At 50.4% G+C, this 26,916-nt stretch overlaps 1 protein-coding gene across 2 annotated transcripts in view; it reads left to right on the forward strand.

The window, feature by feature from the left end:
- The window catches only part of LOC134945848 (uncharacterized), a 69,769-nt gene that overhangs the window by 35,239 nt on the left and 7,614 nt on the right, over positions 1-26,916 (forward strand). For both annotated transcript variants that reach the window (XM_063935378.1, XM_063935379.1), the window contains 2 exons: positions 10,692-11,057; positions 20,568-20,628. In XM_063935378.1, coding sequence (XP_063791448.1) covers positions 10,692-11,057; positions 20,568-20,628 — 427 coding nt within the window. The remainder of the gene's footprint in view (positions 1-10,691; positions 11,058-20,567; positions 20,629-26,916) is intronic.

Genomic DNA, 26,916 nt, shown 5'->3' on the forward strand with positions numbered 1-26,916 from the left:
TGTGTGTGGAATAATGTCTAAGGGCATTGCAGTATGTGGCATAATGTATACTGGGCATTACTATAATGAGGAAAAATGACAAATAATGTAAGGGGCATGAATCAGGATTATTTTTCTTTCCTGTGGTGGCCAACGTATGGGCGTGCAGGTTGCAGAACTGGGGTATAAGGTAGTCTTTTCCTGCAATGCCACGCCCCTTTATGCGAAACCACGCCCATTCCAACGAAACCACACCCCTTATTTTGCCGCGCGCGCCTTCGACGCGCGCATATTTATCCCTTTCTTGCTCCCAATTATGTAGCATGAAGGAGGGGGGGGGGGGGCGCCGAAGAATTTTTTGGCTTGGGGGAGAAAAATTTCTAGTTACGCCACTGACTGCAAGAATATATTTAGTAGCAATTCTGCTAATTGTCACAACTGAGGGCCTGAGCTGACGGGAGGCAGCCTCAGTTGTAGGGGCTGAGATGTAACGGAACCTGGGAGGTTGTATCAGACCCCTAGACATGTAAGTAACATGTAGAATAACTGCCCGAAGGCGTGACCACGACAACCAGGATAAAAGTCAATGATGTTTATTATGACAAACTCCGTAACACAGCAGCAGTAAAAGGAAACATAAAAGTCAACAGAGGATAAATACAATTCCTGGGTACTACAGGGTGGCAAGGGCCACAGGCACTGGTAGTGTGAGACAGTTCTTATAATCTTCTAGTTGGAAAGTCCTTACCAGGCCTGACTGTAGCAATGGAGAGAACCCAGGATCGTACCAGCTGATGTTCCAGGAAAGGCTGGGCTGCTGAAGGTAAAACGGCTGCTGTGGATACTGGCTGGAACCAGACTGTTGTTGGTACGGAGTGGATACTGGCTGGAACCAGTTAAATAATAAACGAACTTGAGAGCGATGAAATAATAATGAAGTTTGGAGTTTGAGAGCGGTGAAATAATAATACCGGTGGAGAGTGGTAAACTGCAGGAAGGACACCGGCCCTTTAAGAGAAGCTGTACACTGCTGGAAGCTGGGCTGGAAGCAGGTGATTGATAATGCTGGAAACAGGTGAGTCCAGAATGGATCGGAGAGTCAGGCTACACCGCAGATGGAATGCTGGTGCGGGTCTCTATAGCAGAAGTCTGGAGACAGGAGCTGGAACCTGGAAGACAACCACAGGAGAGAGACAAACTGGAACTAGGTTAGACAACCAAAGCACTGACGCCTTCCTTGCTCAGGCACAGCTTACTTATACCTGCAGCAAGGAAGGGGTTGGCTAGGCAATTATGCAAATCAACAATACAGACAGCAGATTGGTGGAAATGATCAGATGACAAAATCCAAGATGGCTGCGCCCATGCAGACACTTGGAGGGAAGTTTGGTTTGTAATCCATGTGAGAATTGAAACAGTAATGGCGACGCCGGCCACAGGAGACGCCAGACTGACAAGCGCACATTTAACCACGCGGGCACAGCGGAGGCCGCGGCTGATGAAATCACCACTCTGACATTCTGCATGTGGAAACTCAGGAACAGCGGGATCCGGTCCTGGAACGCTGAGCCAGCCTTAGGAGGCATCTGAAGGGTAAGTAATGGCGTCCAGATACCCGGATCGTGACAGCACCCCCCCCTTTAGGAGTGGCCCCAGGACACTTCTTAGGCTTTAAAGGAAACTTTGCGTGGAAATTTCGGACCAAGGCAGGAGCATGGACGTCTGAGGCATTGGTCCAAGAGCGTTCTTCAGGACCATAGCCCTTCCAGTCAATGAGGTATGACCGTAACGGAAACGTGAGTCCAAAATCTTGGCCACCTCGTACTCGACTCCCCGTTGAGTCTGAACTTTGGGAGCTGGAGGAAGTGCGGAATGAAACCGATTCAGGATCAGCGGTTTCAACAAAGAAACATGAAATGTCCTGGGTATTTTCAAGAAGGATGGTAACTGTAACCTGTAGGCAACAGGATTAATGACTTGTTCAATCTTGAAGGGTCCGATGTAGCGAGGTGCAAATTTCATGCTGGGAACTCTCAACCTCAAATTCTTCGTGGACAGCCACACACGATCACCCACCTTGAGAGCAGGAACCGCTCTACGCTTCCTATCGGCAAACTTCTTATACCTGAATGAGGCTTTAAGCAGGGCTGCGCGGACGTTCCTCCAGTTATTTGAAAACTGACGCAAGGTGACATCCACTGCTGGAACAGAAGTTGCGGGAAGCGGTTGGAATTCTGGGACTTTAGGGTGGAATCCATAATTAATGAAGAATGGTGTAGAAGAAGATGAGGAATGGTATTGATTGTTGTGGCTGAACTCGGCCCAAGGAAGGAGTTGAACCCAGTCATCTTGAGAGGAAGACACATATATACGGAGGAAGGCCTCCAAGTCCTGATTCACCCTCTCGGTTTGACCATTGGTCTGAGGATGGTAAGCCGTGGAAAACTTTAACTTGACTTGGAGGGCTTGACACAAACTTCGCCAAAATTTGGCTACAAATTGTACTCCACGATCCGAGATGATCTCTTCAGGAAGACCGTGAAGTCGGAAGATCTCTTGTATAAACACTTGAGCCAACTTGGAAGCTGACGGAAGACCGGTGAGAGGGATGAAATGTGCCATCTTGGTGAACCGGTCAACTACCACCCAGATGGTATTAAACTTGTTGCAGATAGGTAGATCGGAAACAAAGTCCATCGACAAATGGGTCCAAGGTCGACGGGGAACAGATAATGGAACCAGTTGCCCCGCAGGCGACTGGCGGGAGACTTTGTGTTGGGCACACTTTGGGCAGGAGGCAATAAATTCCATAACGTCCTTCTTCAGAGTTGGCCACCAGTAGGACCTAGAAATAAATTCAAGGGTTTTCTGAATGCCTGTATGTCCAGCAAAACGGGAATCATGGGCCCAATGCATGAGCTTCTTCCTTAGAACTGGCTTAACAAAACTTTTCCCTGGTGGAGGCGTAGAGTCCATCCCTACCGTGGAGAATGCCAACGGATTAATAATAGGATGCTTGTCTGCAGACTCGGACTCATTTTCTTGCTCCCATGAGCGGGAAAGGGCATCGGCCTTACGATTCTGAGAACCCGGACAGAACTGGAGTTTAAAGTCAAACCTAGAGAAGAAAAGTGCCCATCTGGCCTGACGAGGATTCAGACATTGTGCGCCTTTGAGATATAAAAGATTTTTGTGGTCGGTAAGTATGGTGATTGAGTGGGAAGCTCCCTCCAACAGGTATCTCCACTCCTCCAGAGCGAGCTTGATGGCTAGCAACTCCTGATCGCCAATGGCATAGTTGCGCTCAGCTGGGGAGAACTTCCGGGAGAAGAAACTGCAAGGATGTAGATGTCCATCTTTGGCCCTCTGGGATAACACTGCTCCTACTCCAACGGAGGAGGCATCTACCTCTAAGATAAAAGGAGAGTCGGTGTCGGGCTGTTTCAGAACTGGTGCAGAGATGAACCGTTGCTTCAGAAGGTGAAAGGCCTGTGTAGCTTCCTCGGACCACTTGGACGGATTAGCACCTTTCTTGGTTAATGCAGTGATAGGCGCCACAATGGTGGAAAAGTCTCGTATAAATTTTCTATAATAATTGGCGAACCCTAAGAACCTCTGGACCCCTTTGAGGCTTAAGGGTATAGGCCAATTCTGGATTGCTTGGAGTTTCTCAGGATCCATCTCTAGTCCGGAACCGGACACAATGTAACCTAGAAACGGAATGGTTTTAACTTCAAACACACACTTCTCCAATTTACAATAGAGGTGATTGACACGGAGACGGGAAAGAACCTCTTTTACCCAGAAACGATGATCTTCGAGATTATTAGCAAAGATGAGGATGTCGTCTAGATAAACCACGACATGGCGGTACAAGATGTCCCTGAAAATCTCATTCACGAAGTGCTGGAAGACTGCTGGAGCGTTGCTCAATCCGAAGGGCATGACGAGGTACTCATAATGTCCGTCACGGGTGTTAAAGGCGGTCTTCCACTCGTCACCCTCACGGATTCGGATGAGATTGTAGGCACCCCTCAAGTCCAGCTTTGTGAAAATAGTTGCACCACTAACTCTATCAAAGAGCTCGGTAATCAGGGGTAAAGGGTATCGGTTCTTGACGGTAATGTCGTTCAGACCTCTGTAGTCGATGCACGGACGCAGACCACCGTCTTTCTTCTTAACGAAGAAGAAGCCTGCGCCGGCTGGAGAAGAAGATGGTCGGATGAAACCCTTCGCCAGGTTCTCTTTGATGTACTCTTCCATGGAGTGTGTCTCAGGCAGAGACAACGGATAAGTTCGGCCTCGCGGTGGAACCTTCCCTGGAATGAGGTCGATTGGGCAGTCCCATTCTCTATGAGGAGGAAGGATATCAGCAGAGGCTTTACTGAACACGTCCGTGAAGTCTTGATATGGAGGAGGCGGAACATCAGATGACCTGGGGAAGGAAGAACAAACAGGAAGAACTTTGGCTAAACAAGTCTCAGCACAGGAGGGACCCCATGCCAGTATTTGCGTAGTCGTCCAGTCAATTGATGGGTTGTGGAGACGGAGCCATGGAAGGCCTAAAACCACTGGATGTGTGGCTCTTGGAATCACTAAAAAAGAAATATACTCAGAATGAAGAACTCCCACTCTCAGACGAACTGGAAGAGTCCTTAAGGAAATGACTGCGTCAAAAATCTTGCTGCCATCCACGGCAGTCAAAGAGATGGACGAGGACAGTCTCTCGGTGGGTAGGGACCACCGTTTAACATAAGCTTCGGTTATGAAATTCCCAGCTGCTCCGGAATCAAGGAGGGCAATGACGTTCCTGTAACGTTGAGCAATTTGGAGCGACACTGGGAGGTTACAGTCATGAGGAGATGGAGAGGAGATCATTACTCCTAGCCGGCCCTCTCCTTGGCGAGCTAGGATCTGGAGTTTCCCGGACGTTTGGGACAGGCATTGATAGTGTGCGACGGAGCTGCACAGTAGAAACAGAGAGACTCAGAGAGACGTCTTCGGCGCTCAGCGGGAGATAGACGGGAACGACTAATTTGCATAGGCTCATCCTTGGATGGAGATGGTTGACGAGGAGGAGGAGCAGAAGATTTAGGAGTAGATGATCTTCCTCGCTCGGTTGCTCTCTCTCTGAAACGTAGATCAACCTTCGTGCAAAGAGAAATTAGCTCATCCAACTTAGAGGGCAAGTCTCTGGTAGCTAACTCATCCTTGATGCGTTCTGATAAGCCATGCCAGAATGCAGCATACAGGGCCTCGTCGTTCCATGCCAGTTCGGATGCCAGGATTTTAAACTGTATAAGATACTGTCCCACAGTACGTGTTCCCTGGCGTAAACGGAGAATCTCAGATGAAGCAGATGTTATCCGGCCTGGCTCGTCGAAGATGCGCCTGAATGTAGCTACAAAGTCAGTATAGGAGGATAGCAGGGGATCAGACTTCTCCCATAAAGGTGATGCCCAGTCAAGGGCTGTGCCACTGAGAAGGGAGATGATATAGGCAATTTTGGTACGGTCACTGAAGAAATTGCCAGGTAGAAGCTCAAAGTGGATTTCACATTGATTGAGAAATCCCCTGCAGAACCTTGGAGATCCATCAAATTTTGCTGGCGTTGGAAGATGAAGATGTGGACTGGAAATGGGTAAGGTGGGTGGGGTTACAGCTGGTGTCACTGTAGTGGACGCACCGGACGTGCCAGGTCCACGGAGGGTTGTTTGAATCCCATCCAGCCGTGTAGAGAGATCCTGGAGACAGCGGATGATGTGGCCCTGTGCAGCCTCCTGATGTTCAAGTCGGGCTGCCAGTTCTTGCATCGGCCTGGTCGCTTGATCCTGGTCTCCGGCTGGATTCATTAGGTCAGTGCTTACTGTCACAACTGAGGGCCTGAGCTGACGGGAGGCAGCCTCAGTTGTAGGGGCTGAGATGTAACGGAACCTGGGAGGTTGTATCAGACCCCTAGACATGTAAGTAACATGTAGAATAACTGCCCGAAGGCGTGACCACGACAACCAGGATAAAAGTCAATGATGTTTATTATGACAAACTCCGTAACACAGCAGCAGTAAAAGGAAACATAAAAGTCAACAGAGGATAAATACAATTCCTGGGTACTACAGGGTGGCAAGGGCCACAGGCACTGGTAGTGTGAGACAGTTCTTATAATCTTCTAGTTGGAAAGTCCTTACCAGGCCTGACTGTAGCAATGGAGAGAACCCAGGATCGTACCAGCTGATGTTCCAGGAAAGGCTGGGCTGCTGAAGGTAAAACGGCTGCTGTGGATACTGGCTGGAACCAGACTGTTGTTGGTACGGAGTGGATACTGGCTGGAACCAGTTAAATAATAAACGAACTTGAGAGCGATGAAATAATAATGAAGTTTGGAGTTTGAGAGCGGTGAAATAATAATACCGGTGGAGAGTGGTAAACTGCAGGAAGGACACCGGCCCTTTAAGAGAAGCTGTACACTGCTGGAAGCTGGGCTGGAAGCAGGTGATTGATAATGCTGGAAACAGGTGAGTCCAGAATGGATCGGAGAGTCAGGCTACACCGCAGATGGAATGCTGGTGCGGGTCTCTATAGCAGAAGTCTGGAGACAGGAGCTGGAACCTGGAAGACAACCACAGGAGAGAGACAAACTGGAACTAGGTTAGACAACCAAAGCACTGACGCCTTCCTTGCTCAGGCACAGCTTACTTATACCTGCAGCAAGGAAGGGGTTGGCTAGGCAATTATGCAAATCAACAATACAGACAGCAGATTGGTGGAAATGATCAGATGACAAAATCCAAGATGGCTGCGCCCATGCAGACACTTGGAGGGAAGTTTGGTTTGTAATCCATGTGAGAATTGAAACAGTAATGGCGACGCCGGCCACAGGAGACGCCAGACTGACAAGCGCACATTTAACCACGCGGGCACAGCGGAGGCCGCGGCTGATGAAATCACCACTCTGACATTCTGCATGTGGAAACTCAGGAACAGCGGGATCCGGTCCTGGAACGCTGAGCCAGCCTTAGGAGGCATCTGAAGGGTAAGTAATGGCGTCCAGATACCCGGATCGTGACACTAATCTTTTGTTTGCTATTCTGCTAAGCTAAGATACACTCCCAGAGGGCGGCGGCCTAGCGTGTGCAATGCTGCTAAAATCTGCTAGCGAGCGAACAACTCGGAATGAGAGCCATAGAATGTTAAAATATAGTAATCTGAGGTATAAAGGTAAACAAACCAACCATCAGTTACATGTGTATATAAAGGACACCCAATACAACAACACATAAAAATTGCAGTACATCTGACACATAGAAATACTAAAACAATAAATAAATAAATCTAATCAAAACTGGTCACTTCTGGAAGGGAAAAAATGGAATATAATTATCTCAAAAAAATATTATATGGATTATTTTAATTTAATCCACGCAGGGAAATTGGATCAGGGACATAAATCCATGTCACTTCCCTCTTCCTTAATTCATGGAGACGGTCACTTCCTCTAACATTAGGTGGTCGATTAACATACATTTAAGGCTAGTGATAGAATGACCAGCCATCACAAAATGTTTCGCCACTGGTTTGTCACCAGTTTCAATAGCAGCTCTAATAGTAGATCTATGGTTGGCCATACGGTCTTAAGGACCGTACACACTGCCGATATATCGGCCGTTCTCTTGAACGGCCAATATATCGCGGGTCCGTCGGCCAGTGTGTACGGCCGATACGTCTGTAAACTACGTCACACAGCCGACGGCCAATATATCTACCGATATATTGGCGCGCCCCTGTGTGTGTATGGCGGTTGGTTGACCACCCGTACACATGCTGCGTACACGCCCGCCCAGTTCATGACGTCAGTCCCCGACGGATCGGGCAGTGTGTATGCTGAACACACTGCTCGATCCGTCCATAGATATATCTGCAGGTCAATTGATCTGCAGATATATCTATAAGTGTGTATCCACATTTAGGGGCATATCAAGATGTACACGACATGATCCATCTGGCAATGTAACCAAAATGTAATATGAATCTTCTTACCACTGTGTGGATGAGAAAATGAAGAGCCAATTAGCATAAACGTACAAGTGGTGCAATCCGCACATTTAAAGCAGCCCAGTCTCTCAACTAGTTGGCTGGTTGGAACTATATCTTCCTGATGTATGGCCAGCATTACTCTGTAGCCATGTGCTTTGTTCCTTGCCAGGCTGTAGAAGAGGGCACAGCAGCAGATCTTTTAGGTTCGCACCCGTCCGATGGGCACATAAAGGAGGTGCCTGCCTTATGCATGGCTGGGAGGTATCACTGGAGATAATAGACCAATGCTGGTTAATAGCTCTCTTTACCTGGTGGGATGCATTATCAAATGTACTTGTAAAGATCACTCATTGAGGATCAATAGATCTGCTTGGTACATCTCTGGTTTGATGAAATCTGCTGTTGCCTTATCAAGGCAACGTTTAATGGTGTTAGGGGAGTAACCTCGCTCCAGGAAGCGAGAGGACATCTCTGTTATCTAATTCCTTGTGGAATAAATTCTCAGTATACAAGGAAACTGTGACACAGGCAGTCCTTCCTCGAGTTGACTCGGATGCTGGTTAGTAGCAGCTGCTTGTTAATTATATGAGTGCGGATACCTTGCTTTGTGTATATATATATATATATATATATATATATACATACACAGTGCTTAAAGTGGTACAAGGGAGGTGGTGGAACTCAACACCCCCCCCCCCCAGTCATGCTCTCATTGAAGCCACACCCCTAGCCCCTCCCCTTCATGTCCACCTGGTGGGCATTCTTAATAAGAAAAGATGATTTGCTCAGTGTGTGAAACACACACTGGGTACCACACACACACACACACACTGGATGCCCCACCCCCCAGACAGGGTGCAACACACACACACTGGATGCCACATACATACACACGCACACACACACACACACACACACACACACACACACACACACACACACACACACACACACACACACACACACACACTGTATACCCCACCTCCCACACAGGGTGCAACACACACACACACACACACACACACACACACCAGATGCCACATACATACACATATATACACACACATTGGATGCCCCCCCCCCCACCTCCACGCGGTGCAACACACACACACACACACGCACACTGGATGCCACACAAACACTGGGTGCCCCCCCCCCCCCACACACACACACACACTGGGTGCCCCCCCCACACACACACACACACACTGGGTGCCATATATACACACACACACTGGGTGCCACACACACGCACAGATGCCACACACACTCACTCACACACACACACACACACACACACACACACACTGGGTGCCATACACATACACACACACACACACACACACGGATGCCACACACACACACACACACTGGGTGCCATACACATACACACACACTGGGTGCCACAAAAACATCCACACACACAATGGATGCCACATGCACACATACTGGGTGCCATATACACACACACTCACTGAGTGCCATATACACACACACACACTGGATGACACACACACACACACACACACACACATAAGCACACTTGATGCCTCACACACATACTGATCGCCTGCACAACCTAGTGCAGTGTTTCCCAACCACGGTCCTCAAGGCACACCAGCAGTGCATGTTTTAGTGATATCCAGGCTTCAGCACAGGTGACTTAATTAGTAGCTCAGTTATTTTGATTTAACCCTCTGTGCTGAAGCCTGGATATCACTAAAACCTGCACTGTTGGTGTGCCTTGAGGACCGAGGTTGGGAATGCCTGACCTAGTGTCTAGTGAGTCCGCTGCAGTAAAAAACTCACTCACAGGTAGAAGCTGTCCGTCTACCTCATTGAATCTCGGGCTGCTCGGTGTTCTGCTTCATGTGGCCGGACTCAGTAGACAGACGCACTGCGCTGTCTCATGCCCGCCACCAGCAGCTAATGGAGGCAATGGAGGGGGACTGGAGGAGGCGGCCTGTAGCAGCGGAGGCGCATAGCAAATCTGCCAAAGAGACGCTCGGCTCCTCCTTCAGGCGGACGCAGCTTCTGCCGGTGCCTTTAGTAGATAATTACAGTGCCTGGACAAGGTGGGCTGGAATTATAAGTGATGGAAAGCAGCTCTGCCCCGTTCTGGCCCACTTTAACCCCTATATATATATATATATATATATATATATATATACACACACATATATACACACATATACATATATATATATATATATATATATATGGAAAAGACAGCACTCAGTGAAATATTTAAAACACAAAACAAATGGTGGTGCATCAGAGCTGTGCGGACAAGGCAGGCGGGTGAGGCAGAGCCTTTCCTATCATACTCCGGTATACGCCAAAGTTTTGACTAGCAAAATTATAAGAAAAATACATATCTTCTTTGCATTATTCTAATAAAAACTCTATGGCAGGTGAGTAGGCATACTTTGGCTTGGCCCCCCCCCCCCAAGAAAAAAATTGCGTACTGATCCATCGAACTTAGAAGTGCAGTGTAATTCTATTGCTCCCATGTGTTCTGTTATGTGAATAAGATGCAAAATGTGAGTGAGTAAGTCGCTCAGTGCGACCAATACGTATGGGACATAGCGTGCCAAAAGAGGGTATTTAACACAACTGGTAGGTATAAACTGCAATCTGGCTAAGAATATTCTGTCTATATAAATACACTGTATTTCCAGACCTGCAATGGCGCCTACAGGTTGGAGACATGACAATTCTCAGGCTGGAAGATAAGAAGAAAGCGTCACTGACCTGTAACATCTCCGGTTATTTCCCTGATCATCTGACTGTGACCTGGATGAAGAGGAAGGATGGAAAGATGACGCAACTGACGGATCTGCAAAATAAAATCCTATCCTATCTGACAAAATCTTACACTGTTACTAATAATAAGAAGCGTCAGAAAGATCAGAGTTTTACTCTTGAATCCTGTTTGACATTTACCGCATCAATAAGCTCAGACCAGGGGTCAGAATTCATCTGCAGAGTGGAACATCCCAGTCTTGAGCACCCACAGGAGAGAAACACAGGACCCCTACAAATAGGTGAGTGCATCAGGTGCTAATAGGGTTGGCACAAAAGCTCAGTATATTACACTTACACTACTGCAGGTATAGTCAGTATACTGCCTGTAGGACAATGATACAGTTATTACCTAAAATTATATTTTTATTGCAATTACATAAAAGATAATGACTGCTAGTGAATTATGTATTTCTCTGACGTCCTAGAGGATGCTGTAAACTCCGTAAGGACCATGGGGAATAGTGGCTCCGCAGGAGACTGAGTACAACTAAAAGAAAGCTTTTAGACTACCTGGTGTGCACTGGCTCCTCCCACTATGACCCTCCTCCAGACCTCAGTTAGAATCCTGTGCCCGGCCGAGCTGGATGCACACTAGGGGCTCTCCTGAGCTCCTAGAAAGAAAGTATATTTTAGTTTTTTTATTTTACAGTGAGACCTGCTGGCAACAGGCTCACTGCAACGAGGGACTAAGGGGAGAAGAAGCGAACCTACCTGCTAGCAGCTAGCTTGGGCTTCTTAGGCTACTGGACACCATTAGCTCCAGAGGGATCGACCGCAGGACCCGTCCTTGATGTTCGGTCCCGGAGCCGCGCCGCCGTCCCCCTTACAGAGCCAGAAGCAAGAAGAGGTCCGGAAAATCGGCGGCAGAAGACTTCAGTCTTCACCAAGGTAGGGCACAGCACTGCAGCTGCCATTGCTCCTCATGTACACCTCACACTCCGGTCACTGATGGGTGCAGGGCGCTGGGGGGGGGGGCGCCCTGAGGGCAATATAAACACCTTGGCTGGCAAAATAATCACAATATATAGTCCCAGAGGCTATATATGTGATAAATACCCCTGCCAGAATCCATAAAAAAGCGGGAGAAAAGTCCGCGAAAAAGGGGCGGAGCTATCTCCCTCAGCACACTGGCGCCATTTTCTCTTCACAGTGCAGCTGGAAGACAGCTCCCCAGGCTCTCCCCTGTAGTTTTCAGGCTCAAAGGGTTAAAAAGAGAGGGGGGGCACTAAATTTAGGCGCAATATTGTATATACAAGCAGCTATTGGGGAAAATTCACTCAGTTATAGTGTTAATCCCCACATTATATAGCGCTCTGGTGTGTGCTGGCATACTCTCTCTCTGTCTCCCCAAAGGGCTTTGTGGGGTCCTGTCCTCAGTCAGAGCATTCCCTGTGTGTGTGCGGTGTGTCGGTACGGCTGTGTCGACATGTTTGATGAGGAGGCTTATGTGGTGACGGAGCAGATGCCGATAAATGTGATGTCGCCCCCTGTGGGGCCAACACCAGAGTGGATGGATAGGTGGAAGGTATTAACCGACATTGTCAACTCCTTACATAAAAGGCTGGATGACGTAACAGCTGTGGGACAGCCGGCTTCTCAGCCCGCGCCTGCCCAGGCGTCTCAAAGGCCATCAGGGGCTCAAAAACGCCCGCTCCCTCAGATGGCAGACAAAGATGTCGACACGGAGTCTGACTCCAGTGTCGACGAGGTTGAGACATATACACAATCCACTAGGAACATCCGTGACTTGATCCCGGCAATAAAAAATGTGTTACACATTTCTGACATTAACCCAAGTACCACTAAAAAAGGGTTTTATGTTTGGGGAGAAAAAGCAGCCAGTGTTTTGTTCCCCCATCAGATGAGTGAATGAAGTGTGTGAAAAAGGCGTGGGTTCCCCCGATAAGAAACTGGTAATTTCTAAAAAGTTATTGATGGCGTACCCTTTCCCGCCAGAGGATAAGTTACGCTGGGAGATATCCCCTAGGGTGGATAAGGCGCTCACACGTTTGTCAAAAAAGGTGTCTTAGGATACGGCCACTTTGAAGGTACCTGTTGATAAAAAGCAGGAGGCTATCCTGAAGTCTGTATTTACACACTCAGGTACTAGATTGAGACCTGCAGATAGTGCTGCTGCAGCGTGGTCTGTGACCCTGTCAAACAGGGATACTAGTTTGCTAACATAAGAGCATATTAAAGTCGTCGTCTTATATATGAGGGATGCACAGAGGGATATTTTGCTGGCTGGCATCCAGAATTAATGTAATGTCCATTCTGTCAGGAGGGTATTAGAGACCCGACACTAGACAGGTGATGCTGACTTTAAAAGGCACATAGAGATTCTGCCTTATAAGGGTGAGGAATTGTTTGGGGATGGTCTCTGGGACCTCGTATCCACAGCAACAGCTGGGAAGAAAAAATTTTACCTCGGGTTTCCTCACAGCCTATGAAAGCACTGTATTATCAGGTACAGTCCTTTCGGCTTCAGAAAAGCAAGCGGGTCAAAGGCGCTGCCTTTCTGCACAGAGACAAGGGAAGAGGGAAAAAGCTGCACCAGTCAGCCAGTTCCCAGAATCAAAATTCTTCCCCAGCTTCCTCTGAGTCCACCGCATGACGCGGGGGCTCCACTGGCGTAGCCAGGTACGGTGGGGGGCCGCCTCAAAAATTTCAGCGATCAGTGGGCTCGCTCACAGGTGGATCCCTGGGTCCTTCAAGTAGTATCTCAGGGGTACAAGCTGGAATTCGAGATGTCTCCCCCCCGCCGTTTCCTCAAATCTGCCTTGCCGACAACTCCCTCAGGCAGGGAGGCTGTGCTAGAGGCAATTCACAAGCTGTATTCCCAGCAGGTGATAGTCAAGGTGCCCCTACTTCAACAAGGACGGGGTTACTATTCCACACTGTTTGTGGTACCGGAACCGGACGGGTCGGTGAGACCCATTTTAAATTTGAAATCCTTGAACACATACATAAAAAAATTCAAGTTCAAGATGGAATCGCTCAGGGAAGTTATTGCAAGCCTGGACGAGGGGGATTACATGGTATCCCTGGACATCAAGGTTGCTTACCTGCATGTCCCCATTTACCATCCTTACCAGGAGTACCTCAGATTTGTGGTACAGGATTGCCATTACCAATTCCAGACACTGCCGTTTGGACTGTCCACGGCACCGAGGGTGTTTACCAAGGTATGGCAGAAATGATGATACTCCTTAGAAAAAAGGGAGTTTTTATTATCCCGTACTTGGACGATCTCCTTATAAAGGCGAGGTCCAAAGAGCAGTTGTGGGTCGGAGTAGCACTATCTCGGGAAGTGCTACAACAGCACGGATGGATTCTAAACATTCCAAAGTCACAGCTGGTTCCTACCACACGCCTACTGTTCCTGGGGATGGTTCTGGACACAGAACAGAAAAAAGTGTTTCTCCCGCAGGAGAAGGCCAAGGAGCTGTCATCTCTAGTCAGAGACCTCCTGAAACCAAAACAGGTATCGGGTGCATCACTGCACACGAGTCCTGGGAAAAATGGTAGATTCCTACGAAGCAATTCCATTCGGCAGGTTCCATGCAAGAACCTTTTCAGTGGGACCTCTTGGACAAGTGGTCGGGATCGCATCTTCAGATGCATCGGCTGATAACCCTGTCTCCAAGGACCAGGGTATCTCTACTGTGGTGGCTGCAGAGTGCTCATCTTTAAGAGGGCCGCAGATTCGGCATACAGGACTGGGTCCTGGTGACCACGGATGCCAGCCTTCGAGGCTGGGGGGCAGTCACACAGGGAAGAAATTTCCAAGGACTTTGGTCAAGTCAGGAGTCGTCCCTACACATAAATATTCTGGAACTAAGGGCCATTTACAATGCTCTAAGTCAGGCAAGGCCCCTGCTTCAAAACCAGCCGGTACTGATCCAATCAGACAACATCACGGCAGTCGCCCATGTAAACCGACAGGGTGGCACAAGAAGCAGGATGGCGATGGCAGAAGCCACAAGGATTCTCCGATGGGCGGAAAATCACGTCTTAGCACTGTCAGCAGTGTTCATTCCGGGAGTGGACAACTGGGAAGCAGACTTCCTCAGCAGACACGACCTACACCCGGGAGAGTGGGGACTTCCTCCAGAAGTCTTCCAACTGATGGTAAACCGCTGGGAAAGGCCACAGGTGGACATGATGGCGTCCCGCCTAAACAAAAAACTAGAGAGATATTGCGCCAGGTCAAGGGACCCTCAGGCAATAGCTGTGGACGCTCTAGTGACACCGTGGGTGTACCAGTCGGTTTACGTGTTCCCTCCTCTGCCTCTCATACCAAAGGTACTGAGAATAATAAGAAGACGAGGAGTAAGAACGATACTCGTGGTTCCGGATTGGCCAAGAAGAGCTTGGTACCCAGAACTTCAAGAGATGATATCAGAGGACCCATGGCCTCTACCGCTCAGACAGGATCTGCTACAGCAGGGGCCCTGTGTGTTTCAAGACTTACCGCGGCTGTGTTTGACGGCATGGCGGTTGAACGCCGGATCCTAAAGGAAAAGGGCATTCCGGATGAAGTCATTCCTACGCTGATTAAAGCCAGGAAAGAAGTAACCGCAAACCATTATCACCGTATTTGGCGAAAATATGTTGCTTTGTGTGAGGACAGGAAGGCGCCAACAGAGGAATTTTAGCTGGGTCAATTTCTGCACTTCCTACAGTCAGGAGTGACTATGGGCCTAAAATTGGGTTCCATTAAGGTCCAGATTTCGGCTTTGTCGATTTTCTTCCAGAAAGAACTGGCTTCACTGCCTGAAGTTCAGACATTTGTAAAGGGAGTGCTGCATATTCAGCCCCCTTTTGTGCCTCCAGTGGCACCTTGGGATCTCAACGTGGTGTTGAGTTTCCTAAAATCACATTGGTTTGAGCCACTTAAAACCGTGGATCTGAAATATCTCACGTGGAAAGTGGTCATGTTGTTGGCCTTGGCTTCGGCCAGGCGTGTGTCAGAATTGGCGGCTTTGTCATGTAAAAGCCCTTATCTGATTTTCCATATGGATAGGGCAGAATTGAGGACTCGTCCCCAGTTTCTCCCTAAGGTGGTATCAGCTTTTCACTTGAACCAACCTATTGTAGTGCCTGCGGCTACTAGGGACTTGGAGGTTTCCAAGTTGCTGGACGTAGTTAGGGCCCTGAAAATGTATGTTTCCAGGACGGCTGGAGTCAGGAAAACTGACTCGCTTTTTATCCTGTATGCACCCAACAAACTGGGTGCTCCTGCTTCTAAGCAGACTATTGCTCGCTGGATTTGTAACACAATTCAGCTAGCGCATTCTGCGGCTGGACTGCCGCATCCTAAATCAGTAAAAGCCCATTCCACGAGGAAAGTGGGCTCATCTTGGGCGGCTGCCCGAGGGGTCTCTGCTTTACAACTTTGCCGAGCTGCTACTTGGTCAGGGGCAAACACGTTTGCTAAATTCTACAAATTTGATACCCTGGCTGAGGAGGACCTTGAGTTCTCTCATTCGGTGCTGCAGAGTCATCCGCACTCTCCCGCCCGTTTGGGAGCTTTGGTATAATCCCCATGGTCCTTACGGAGTTCCCAGCATCCACTAGGACGTCAGAGAAAATAAGCTTTTACTCACCGGTAAATCTATTTCTCGTAGTCCGTAGTGGATGCTGGGCGCCTATCCCAAGTGCGGATTGTCTGCAATACTTGTATATAGTTATTGCCTAACTAAAGGGTTATTGTTGTGAGCCATCTATTGAGAGGCTCAGGTTATAGTTCATACTGTTAACTGGGTATAGTATCACGAGTTATACGGTGTGATTGGTGTGGCTGGTATGAGTCTTACCCGGGATTCAAAATCCTTCCTTATAGTGTCAGCTCTTCCGGGCACAGTATCCTAACTGAGGTCTGGAGGAGGGTCATAGTGGGAGGAGCCAGTGCACACCAGGTAATCTAAAAGCTTTCTTTTAGTTGTGCCCAGTCTCCTGCGGAGCCGCTATTCCCCATGGTCCTTACGGAGTTCCCAGCATCCACTACGGACTACGAGAAATAGATTTACCGGTGAGTAAAATCTTATTTTCCGAGTATAACAGACCCGACATATGCCGGATAACCTCAATTTCTTTCCTCTGCTCAACACCGCCCCTCTATTGCCAACCCCACCTCCCCTCTGCTGCACCTCTACCACTCAGTCCCACCCCCTCTCTATTGCACCACTACCACCCAGTCCCACCCCCTCTCTGCTGCACCTCTACCACTCAGTCCCACCCCCTCTCTATCGCACCTCTACCACCCAGTCCCACCCCCTCTCTGCTGCACCTCTACCACTCAGTCCCACCCCCTCTCTATTGCACCTCTACCACCCAGTCCCACCCCCCCCCTCTGTTGCACCTCTACCACTCAGTCCCACACCCCCACTCTATTGCACCTCTACCACCCAGTCCCACCCCCTCTCTGCTGCACCTCTACTACTCAGCCCCACCCCATCTCTGCTGCACCTCTACCACCCAGCCCCACCCCCTCTCTGCTGCACCTCTACCACCCTGCCCCACCCCCTCTCTGCTACAACTCTACCACCCAGCCCCACCCCTCTCTGCTGCACCTCTACCACCCAGCCCCACCCCCTCCCTGCTGCACCTCTACCACTCAGCCCCAGACCCTCTTTGCTGCACCTCGATCACCCAGCCCCACCCCTTCTGCTGTACCTCTACCACTCAGCCCCACCCTCTCTCTGCTGCACCTCTGCCACCCAGCCCCATCCCCTCTCTGCTGCACCTCCATCACTCAGCCCTACCCCCTCTCTGCTGCACCTCTACCACCCAGCCCCACCCCCTCTCTGCTGCACCTCTACCACCCAACCCCACCCCCTCTCTGCTGCACCTCTACCACTCAGCCCCACCCACTCTCTGCTGCACCTCTACCACTCAGTCCCACCCTTCTTCTGCTGCACCTCTACTACCCAACCCCACCCCTTCTCTGCTGCACCTCTACCACCCAGCCCCATCCCCTCTCTGCTGCACCTCTACCACTCAGCCCCACCCCCTCTCTGCTGCACCTCTACCACCCAACCCCACCCCTTCTCTGCTGCACCTCTACCACCCAGTCCCACCCATCTCTGCTGCATCTCTACCACTCAGCCCCACCCCATTTCTGCTGCACATCTACCACTCAGTCACACCCCCTCTCTGCTGCACCTCTACCATCCAGCCCCACCCCCTCTCTGCTGCATATCTACCACTCAGCCCCATCCCTCTCTGCTGCACCTCAACCACCCAGCCCCACCCCATTTCTGCTGTACCTCTACCACTCAGCCACACCCCCTCTCTGCTGCACCTCTACCACTCAGCCCCACTCCCTCTATGTTGCAACTCTACCACTCAGCCCCACCCCCTCTCTGCTGCACCTCTACCATCCAGCCCCATCCACTCTCTGCTGCATCTCTACCACCCAGCCCCACCCACTCTCTGCTGCATCTCTACCACTCAGCCCCACCCTCTTTCTGCTGCACCTCTACCACTCAGCCCCACCCCCTCTATGATACATCTCTACCACTCAGCCCCATCCCCTCTCTGCTGCACCTCTACCACCAAGCCCCACCCCCTCTCTGCAGCATCTCTACCACTCAGCCCCACCCCCTTTCTGCTGCACCTCTACCACTTAGCCCTACCACCCCCTCTATGATGCACCTCTACCACTCAGCCCAACCCCCTTGATGATGCACCTCTACCATCCAGCCCCACCCCCTCTCTGCTGCACCTTTCACCCAGCCCCACCCACTCTCTGCTGCACCTCTTTCACCCAGCCCCACCCCCTCTCTGCTGCGCTTCTACCACTCAGCCCCACCACCTCTCTGTTGCACCTATACCACTCCGCCCCACCCCCTCTTTGCTGCACCTCTACCACTCAGCCCCACCCCCTCTCTGCTGCTTCTCTACCACCCATCCCCACCCCCTCTCTGCTGCTTCTCTACCACCCAGCCCCACCCCTCTCTACTGAACCTCTACCATCCAGCCCCACCCACTCTGCTGCACCTCTACCACCCAGTCCCACCTCCTCTCTGCTGCACCTCTACCACCCAGACCCACCTCCTCTCTGCTGCACCTCTACCACCCAGTCCCACCTCCTCTCTGCTGCAGCTCTACCACTCAGCCCCACCCACTCTCTGCTGCATCTCTACCACCCAGCTCCACCTCCTCTCTGCTGCACCTCTACCACTCAGCCCCACCCCCTCTCTGCTGCATCTCTACCACTCAGCCCCACGCCCTCTCTGCTGCACCTCTACCACTCAGCCCCACGCCCTCTCTGCTGCACCTCTACCACCCAGTCCCACCTCCTCTCTGCTGCACCTCTACCACTCAGCCCCACCCCCTCTCTGCTGCACCTCTACACTCAGCCCCACCCCCTCTCTACTGCACCTCTACCACCCAGCTCCACCTCCTCTCTGCTGCACCTCTACCACCCAGCTCCACCTCCTTTCTGCTTACCAATACCATCTGGTATACTGTTAGCGCTCATGAGAAGCAGGAATGAGACTACAAGAAGCCATACATGCCACTTTTTAAGCACTTCTCCAGTGTTGCAGATTTTCTGAAGAGGTCAGGTCTAGAGCCACTGAAACAGTCACTGGGCCCAGGTACTGAAGGGAGCGTGACCAAATCTGGGAGGCACAGAGCTGTCTTAACTACAGTGTAGGCCCCTGTGCACAGCAATGCACTGGGGTACCTACCCATCCTCCAGCAGTAAGGGTGGGGGGTGCTATCAGCGGCAGCTTTAAAGTCCCACTGGCGGTAGTGGGTGTTCTGTCGTTCACTCAGCATGTTATTTCTGCTAATTATTAATTTACTGCACAGATGGGACACGAGGGAGAACACTAAACTGTAGAAGGGGGCATTGTGCTGAAAGAAGGGTCCCCGATACATGACTTTCAGGGTGGTAGGGGTGTTTAATACGCAGGGGAGGGGTGGATAGTGGAGTGGGCTTAATATTCACCATTTTCCGGTAGGAGGGCAACATGCTTGACTGCAAATATCTCCAGTTCCTGGAAATAGATTTCTTAGCTACTAAACAACTAGAGTGTCCCACCTTTCAGTAGGTGCTGGGGACTTGGGGATCAGAGTTCAGGAGCTAGAGCAATCCACCAACGAAATTATAAAACTGTATACTAGGCGTATAGAGCGGGAGCAGGGAGCAGCTGCTGGAAGGCTGATATCTCTGGTTCTGGGCATAGTAGAGACAAGCTGCCAGTGTCCAGTGAAAGGGGAGAATCACAGCTTTTGGATAATACCCTCAGAAACACTCTAAGTCAGACAGAACCTGAGATATCTGTCTGGGAAGAGCAAGTAACAGGCTTGGATGGGGACCACTGCTTTAACAGTGGATATCTCCGGTTCTCCAGGGCCGATTTTCAAAATCTGGTATCACTGGAAAGAGGGGACCCTCAGCTATCATGCTAGAGCCCTTATACTCCTGGGGCCCTTGGGCAAGTGCCCATTGAGCCCATACGAAAAGACTCTAAAAACAAAGTAAAATACTGGAGCCACATGCGGTCAACGGCTGACCAGGGCCACCTCAGGGTCCCTCCATCAGGCCAGAGTGCAGATAATTAGTACCCGTTCTCACCCCACTTTGCGGCGCCCCTGATGAGACTCATTCATATTATACAGGATATTATCTAGCAATCCTGTGCATCGCTGCCTGTATACAATCACTTCTTTTTTGTTGTTTTCAATGCTTAGCACTGTTCCAATTGCTTCATGTCCATCACATTCTTTTACAGGTTTAAATAGGAACAAGGAACAAGGCGTCACCAAGAACAAGAAGTTAATTTCCCAGCAATCGTAAGTAGGGTATATGACCTATATGTAATAATATATATGCTACTAAGAGTTTAGTAGAGAGAGCAGGTAGAATGGTCACAGAGAGGACAGGTGGCATAGTCACAGAGAGGGCAGGTGGCATAGTCACAGAGAGGGCAGGTGGCACAGTCATAGAGAGGGCAGGTGGTACAGTCACAGAGAGAGCAGGTGGTACAGTCACAGAGAGGGCAGGTGGTACAGTCACAGAGAGGGCAGGTGGTATAGTCACAGAGAGGGCAGGTGGTATAGTCACAGAGAGGGCAGGTGGTATAGTCACAGAGAGGGCAGGTGGCATAGTCACAGCGAGAGCAGGTGGCACAGTCACAGAGAGGGCAGGTGGTATAGTCACAGAGAGAGCAGGTGGTATAGTCACAGAGAGGGCAGGTGGCATAGTCACAGAGAGGGCAGGTGGTACAGTCACAGAGAGGGCAGGTGGTACAGTCACAGAGAGGGCAGGTGGTATAGTCACAGAGAGAGCAGGTGGTATAGTCACAGAGAGGGCAGGTGGTACAGTCACAGAGAGGGCAGGTGGTACAGTCACAGAGAAGGCAGGTGGTATAGTCACAGAGAGAGCAGGTGGTATAGTCACAGAGAGGGCAGGTGGCATAGTCACAGAGAGGGCAGGTGGTATAGTCACAGAGAGGGCAGGTGGTACAGTCACAGAGAGGGCAGGTGGCATAGTCACAGAGAGGGCAGGTGGCATGGTCACAGAGAGGGCAGGTGGTATAGTCACAGAGAGGGCAGGTGGTACAGTCACAGAGAGGGCAGGTGGCATGGTCACAGAGAGGGCAGGTGGTACAGTCACAGAGAGGGCAGGTGGCATGGTCACAGAGAGTGCAGGTGGCATAGTCACAGAGAGGGCAGGTGGTATAGTCACAGAGAGGGCAATTGGCACAGTCACAGAGAGGGCAGGTGGCACAGTCACATAGAGGGCAGGTGGCATAGTCACAGAGAGGGCAGGTGGCATAGTCACAGAGAGGGCAGGTGGCATAGTCACAGAGAGGGCAGGTGGCACAGTCACATAGAGGGCAGGTGGCATAGTCACAGAGAGGGCAGGTGGTATAGTCACAGAGAGGGCAGGTGGCACAGTCACAGAGAGGGCAGGTGGCACAGTCACAGAGAGGACAGGTGGCATAGTCACAGAGAGGGCAGGTGGTATAGTCACAGAGAGGGCAGGTGGTATAGTCACAGAGAGGACAGGTGGCATGGTCACAGAGAGGGCAGGTGGTATAGTCACAGAGAGGGCAAGTGGTATAGTCACAGAGAGGGCAGGTGGCACAGTCACAGAGAGGGCAGGTGGTATAGTCACAGAGAGGGCAGGTGGCATAGTCACAGAGAGGGCAGGTGGCACAGTCACAGAGAGGGTAGGTGGTATAGTCACAGAGAGGGCAGGTGGCATAGTCACAGAGAGGGCAGGTGGCACAGTCACATAGAGGGCAGGTGGCATAGTCACAGAGAGGGCAGGTGGTATAGTCACAGAGAGGACAGGTGGCATGGTCACAGAGAGGGCAGGTGGTATAGTCACAGAGAGGGCAGGTGGTATAGTCACAGAGGGGGCAGGTGGCACAGTCACAGAGAGGGCAGGTGACACAGTCACAGAGAGGGCAGGTGGTATAGTCACAGAGAGGGCAGGTGGTATAGTCACAGAGAGGGCAGGTGGCACAGTCACAGAGAGGGCAGGTGGCACAGTCACAGAGAGGGCAGGTGGTATAGTCACAGAGAGGGCAGGTGGCACAGTCACAGAGAGGGCAGGTGATATAGTCACAGAGAGGGCAGGTGGTATAGTCACAGAGAGGGCAGGTGGTACAGTCACAGAGAGGGCAGGTGGCACAGTCACAGAGAGGGCAGGTGGCACAGTCACAGAGAGGGCAGGTGGTATAGTCACAGAGAGAGCAGGTGGCATAGTCACAGAGACGGCAGGTGGCATAGTCACAGAGAGGGCAGGTGGTATAGTCACAGAGAGGGCAGGTGGCACAGTCACAGAGAGGGCAGGTGGTACAGTCACAGAGAGGGCAGGTGGCACAGTCACAGAGAGGGCAGGTGGTACAGTCACAGAGAGGGCAGGTGGTATAGTCACAGAGAGGGCAGGTGGCACAGTCACAGAGAGGGCAGGTGGCACAGTCACAGAGAGGGCAGGTTGCATAGTCACAGAGAGGGCAGGTGGCACAGTCACAGAGAGGGCAGGTGGCACAGTCACAGAGAGGGCAGGTGGCACAGACACAGAGAGAGCAGGTGGTAGAGTCACAGAGAGGGCAGGTGGCATAGTCACAGAGAGAGCAGGTGGCACAGTCACAGAGATGGCAGGTGGTACAGTCACAGAGAGGGCAGGTGGCACAGTCACAGAGAGGGCAGGTGGCACAGTCACAGAGAGTGTGCAGGTGGTATAGTCACAGAGAGGGCAGGTGGTACAGTCACAGAGAGGGCAGGTGGCCTAGTCACAGAGAGGGCAGGTGGCACAGTCATAGAGAGGGCAGGTGGTACAGTCACACAGAGAGAGCAGGTGGTACAGTCACAGAGAGGGCAGGTTGCATAGTAACAGAGAAGTCAGGTGGCGCAGTCACAGAGAGGGCAGGTGGCACAGTCACAGAGAGGGCAGGTGGTATAGTCACAGAGAGGGCAGGTGGTATAGTCACAGAGAGGGCAGGTGGCATAGTCACAGAGAGGGCAGGTGGCATAGTCACAGAGAGGGCAGGTGGTATAGTCACAGAGAGGGCAGGTGGCATAGTCACAGAGAGGGCAGGTGGTACAGTCACAGAGAGGGCAGGTGGTATGATAACAGAGAAGTCAGGTGGCGCAGTCACAGAGAGGGCAGGTGGCATAGTCGTAGAGAGAGCAGGTGCCATAGTCACAGGATATCCTCAGCATGGCTCATGTAGGGCACTGATACCACCGGAGGTAAGGTAGGTATCAGCTAGTGTTTTTGTTTTGGATTCGGTTCCGCTGCCGTGTTTTGGATTCGGACGCGTTTTGGCAAAACCTCCCTGAAAATTTTTTGTCGGATTCGGGTGTGTTATGGATTCGGGTGTTTTTTTACAAAAACCCCTTAAAATCAGCTTAAATCATAGAATGTGGGGGTCATTTTGATCCCATAGTATTATTAACCTCAATAACCATAATTTACATTAATTTTCAGTCTATTCTGAACACACCACACCTCACAATATTATTTTTAGTCCTAAAATTTGCACCAAGGTCGCTGGATGGCTAAGCTAAGCGACACAAGTGGCCGACACAAGCACCTGGCCCATCTAGGAGTGGCACTGCAGTGTCAGGCAGGATGGCACTTCAAAAAAATAGTCCCCAAACAGCACATGATGCAAAGAAAAAAAGAGGTGCACCAAGGTCGCTGTGTGACTAAGCTAAGCGACACAAGTGGCCGACACAAACACCTGGCCCATCTAGGAGTGGTACTGCAGTGTCAGACAGGATGGCACATAAAAAAAATTGTCCCCAAACAGCACATGATGCAAAGAAAAAAAGAGGCGCACCAAGGTCGCTGTGTGACCAAGCTAAGCGACACAAGTGGCCGACACAAACACCTGGCCCATCTAGGAGTGGCACTGCAGTGTCAGACAGGATGGCACTTAAAAAAATAGTCCCCAAACAGCACATGATGCAAAGAAAATAAGAGGCGCACCCAAGGTCGCTGTGTGACTAAGCTAAGCGACACAAGTGGCCGACACAAACACCTGGCCCATCTAGGAGTGGCACTGCAGTGTTAGACAGGATGGCACTTCAAAAAAATAATCCCCAAACAGCACATGATGCAAAGAAAAAAAGAGGCGCACCAAGGTCACTGTGTGACTAAGCTAAGCGACACAAGTGGCCGACGCAAACACCTGGCCCATCTAGGAGTGGTACTGCAGTGTCAGACAGGATGGCACTTCAAAAAAATAGTCCCCAAACAGCACATGATGCAAAGAAAATAAGAGGCGCACCAAGGTCGCTGTGTGACTGAACTAAGCTACACAAGTGGCCGACACAAACACCTGGCCCATCTAGGAGTGGCACTGCAGTGTCAGGCAGGATGGCACTTAAAAAAATAGTCCCCAAACAGCACATAATGCAAAGAAAATAAGAGGCGCACCCAAGGTCGCTGTGTGACTAAGCTAAGCGACACAAGTGGCCGACACAAACACCTGGCCCATCTAGGAGTGGCACTGCAGTGTTAGACAGGATGGCACTTTAAAAAAATAGTCCCCAAACAGCACATGATGCAAGGAAAAAAAGAGGCACACCAAGATCGCTGTGTGACTAAGCTAAGCGACACAAGTGGCCGACGCAAACACCTGGCCCATCTAGGAGTGATACTGCAGTGTCAGACAGGATGGCACTTCAAAAAAATTGTCCCCAAACAGCACATGATGCAAAGAAAAAAAGAGGCGCACCAAGGTCGCTGTGTGACTAAGGTAAGCGACACAAGTGGCCGACACAAACACCTGGCCCATCTAGGAGTGGCACTGCAGTGTCAGACAGGATGGCACTTAAAAAAATAGTCCCCAAACAGCACATGATGCAAAGAAAAATGAAAGAAAAAAGAGGTGCAAGATGGAATTGTCCTTGGGCCCTCCCACCCACCCTTATGTTGTATAAACAGGACATGCACACTTTAATGAACCCATCATTTCAGCGACAGGGTCTGCCACACGACTGTGACTGAAATGACTGGTTGGTTTGGGCCCCCACCAAAAAAGAAGCAATCAATCTCTCCATGCACAAACTGGCTCTACAGAAGCAAGATGTCCACCTCATCATCATCCTCCGATTCCTCACCCCTTTCACTGTGTACATCCCCCTCCACACAGATTATTAATTCGTCCCCACTGGAATCCACCATCTCAGGTCCCTGTGTACTTTCTGGAGGCAATTGCTGGTGAATGTCTCCACGGAGGAATTGATTATAATTCATTTTAATGAACATCATCTTCTCCACATTTTCTGGAAGTAACCTCGTATGCCGATTGCTGACAAGGTGAGCGGCTGCACTAAACACTCTTTCGGAGTACACACTGGAGGGAGGGCAACTTAGGTAAAATAAAGCCAGTTTCTGCAAGGGCCTCCAATTTGGAGGCCCTTGCACAAACTGGCTTTATTCTACCTATTATTCTATCTATTTATTCCTGCCAGTATACGTACGGACTGTCTGACGTGCCTACTTGGATGCGGTCACTCATATAATCCTCCACCATTCTTTCAATGGTGACAGAATCATATGCAGTGACAGTAGACGACATGTCAGTAATCGTTGGCAGGTCCTTCAGTCCGTACCAGATGTCAGCACTCGCTCCAGACTGCCCTGCATCACCACCAGCGGGTGGGCTGGAATTCTTAGCCTTTTCCTCGCAGCCCCAGTTGCGGGAGAATGTGAAGGAGGAGCTGTTGACGGGTCACGTTCCGCTTGACTTGACAATTTTCTCACCAGCAGGTTTTGAACCTCTGCAGACTTGTGTCTGCCGGAAAGAGAGATACAACGTAGGTTTTAAATCTAGGATCAAGCACGGTGGCCAAAATGTAGTGCTCTGATTTCAACAGATTGACCACCCGTGAATCCTGGTTAAGCGAATTAAGGGCTCCATCCACAAGTCCCACATGCCTAGCGGAATCGCTCTGTTTTAGCTCCTCCTTCAATGTCTCCAGCTTCTTCTGCAAAAGCCTGATGAGGGGAATGACCTGACTCAGGCTGGCAGTATCTGAACTGACTTCACGTGTGGCAAGTTCAAAGGGTTGCAGAACCTTGCACAACGTTGAAATCATTCTCCACTGCGCTTGAGTCAGGTGCATTCCCCCTCCTTTGCCTATATCGTAGGCAGATGTATAGGCTTGAATGGCCTTTTGCTGCTCCTCCATCCTCTGAAGCATATAGAGGGTTGAATTCCACCTCGTTACCACCTCTTGCTTCAGCTGATGGCAGGGCAGGTTCAGGACTGTTTGCTGGTGCTCCAGTCTTCGGCACACGGTGGCTGAATGCCGAAAGTGGCCCACAATTCTTCGGGCCACCGACAGCATCTCTTGCACGCCCCTGTCGTTTTTTAAATAATTCTGCACCACCAAATTCAATGTATGTGCAAAACATGGGACGTGCTGGAATTTGCCCAGATGTAATGCACGCACAATATTCCCAGGCAGCAGAGGACTCGTCAGACTTGACAGTGACATGACCTGCAGGACTATTGGCTTTCCTGTGTAAGGAGGAAATTGACACTGATGGAGTTGGTGGTGTGGTTTGCAGGAGCTTGGTTACAAGAGTAAGAGATTTAGTGGTCAGTGAAC

Source organism: Pseudophryne corroboree, chromosome 7 (assembly GCF_028390025.1).
Source record: "Pseudophryne corroboree isolate aPseCor3 chromosome 7, aPseCor3.hap2, whole genome shotgun sequence".
Classification (NCBI taxonomy): Eukaryota; Metazoa; Chordata; class Amphibia; order Anura; family Myobatrachidae; genus Pseudophryne; species Pseudophryne corroboree.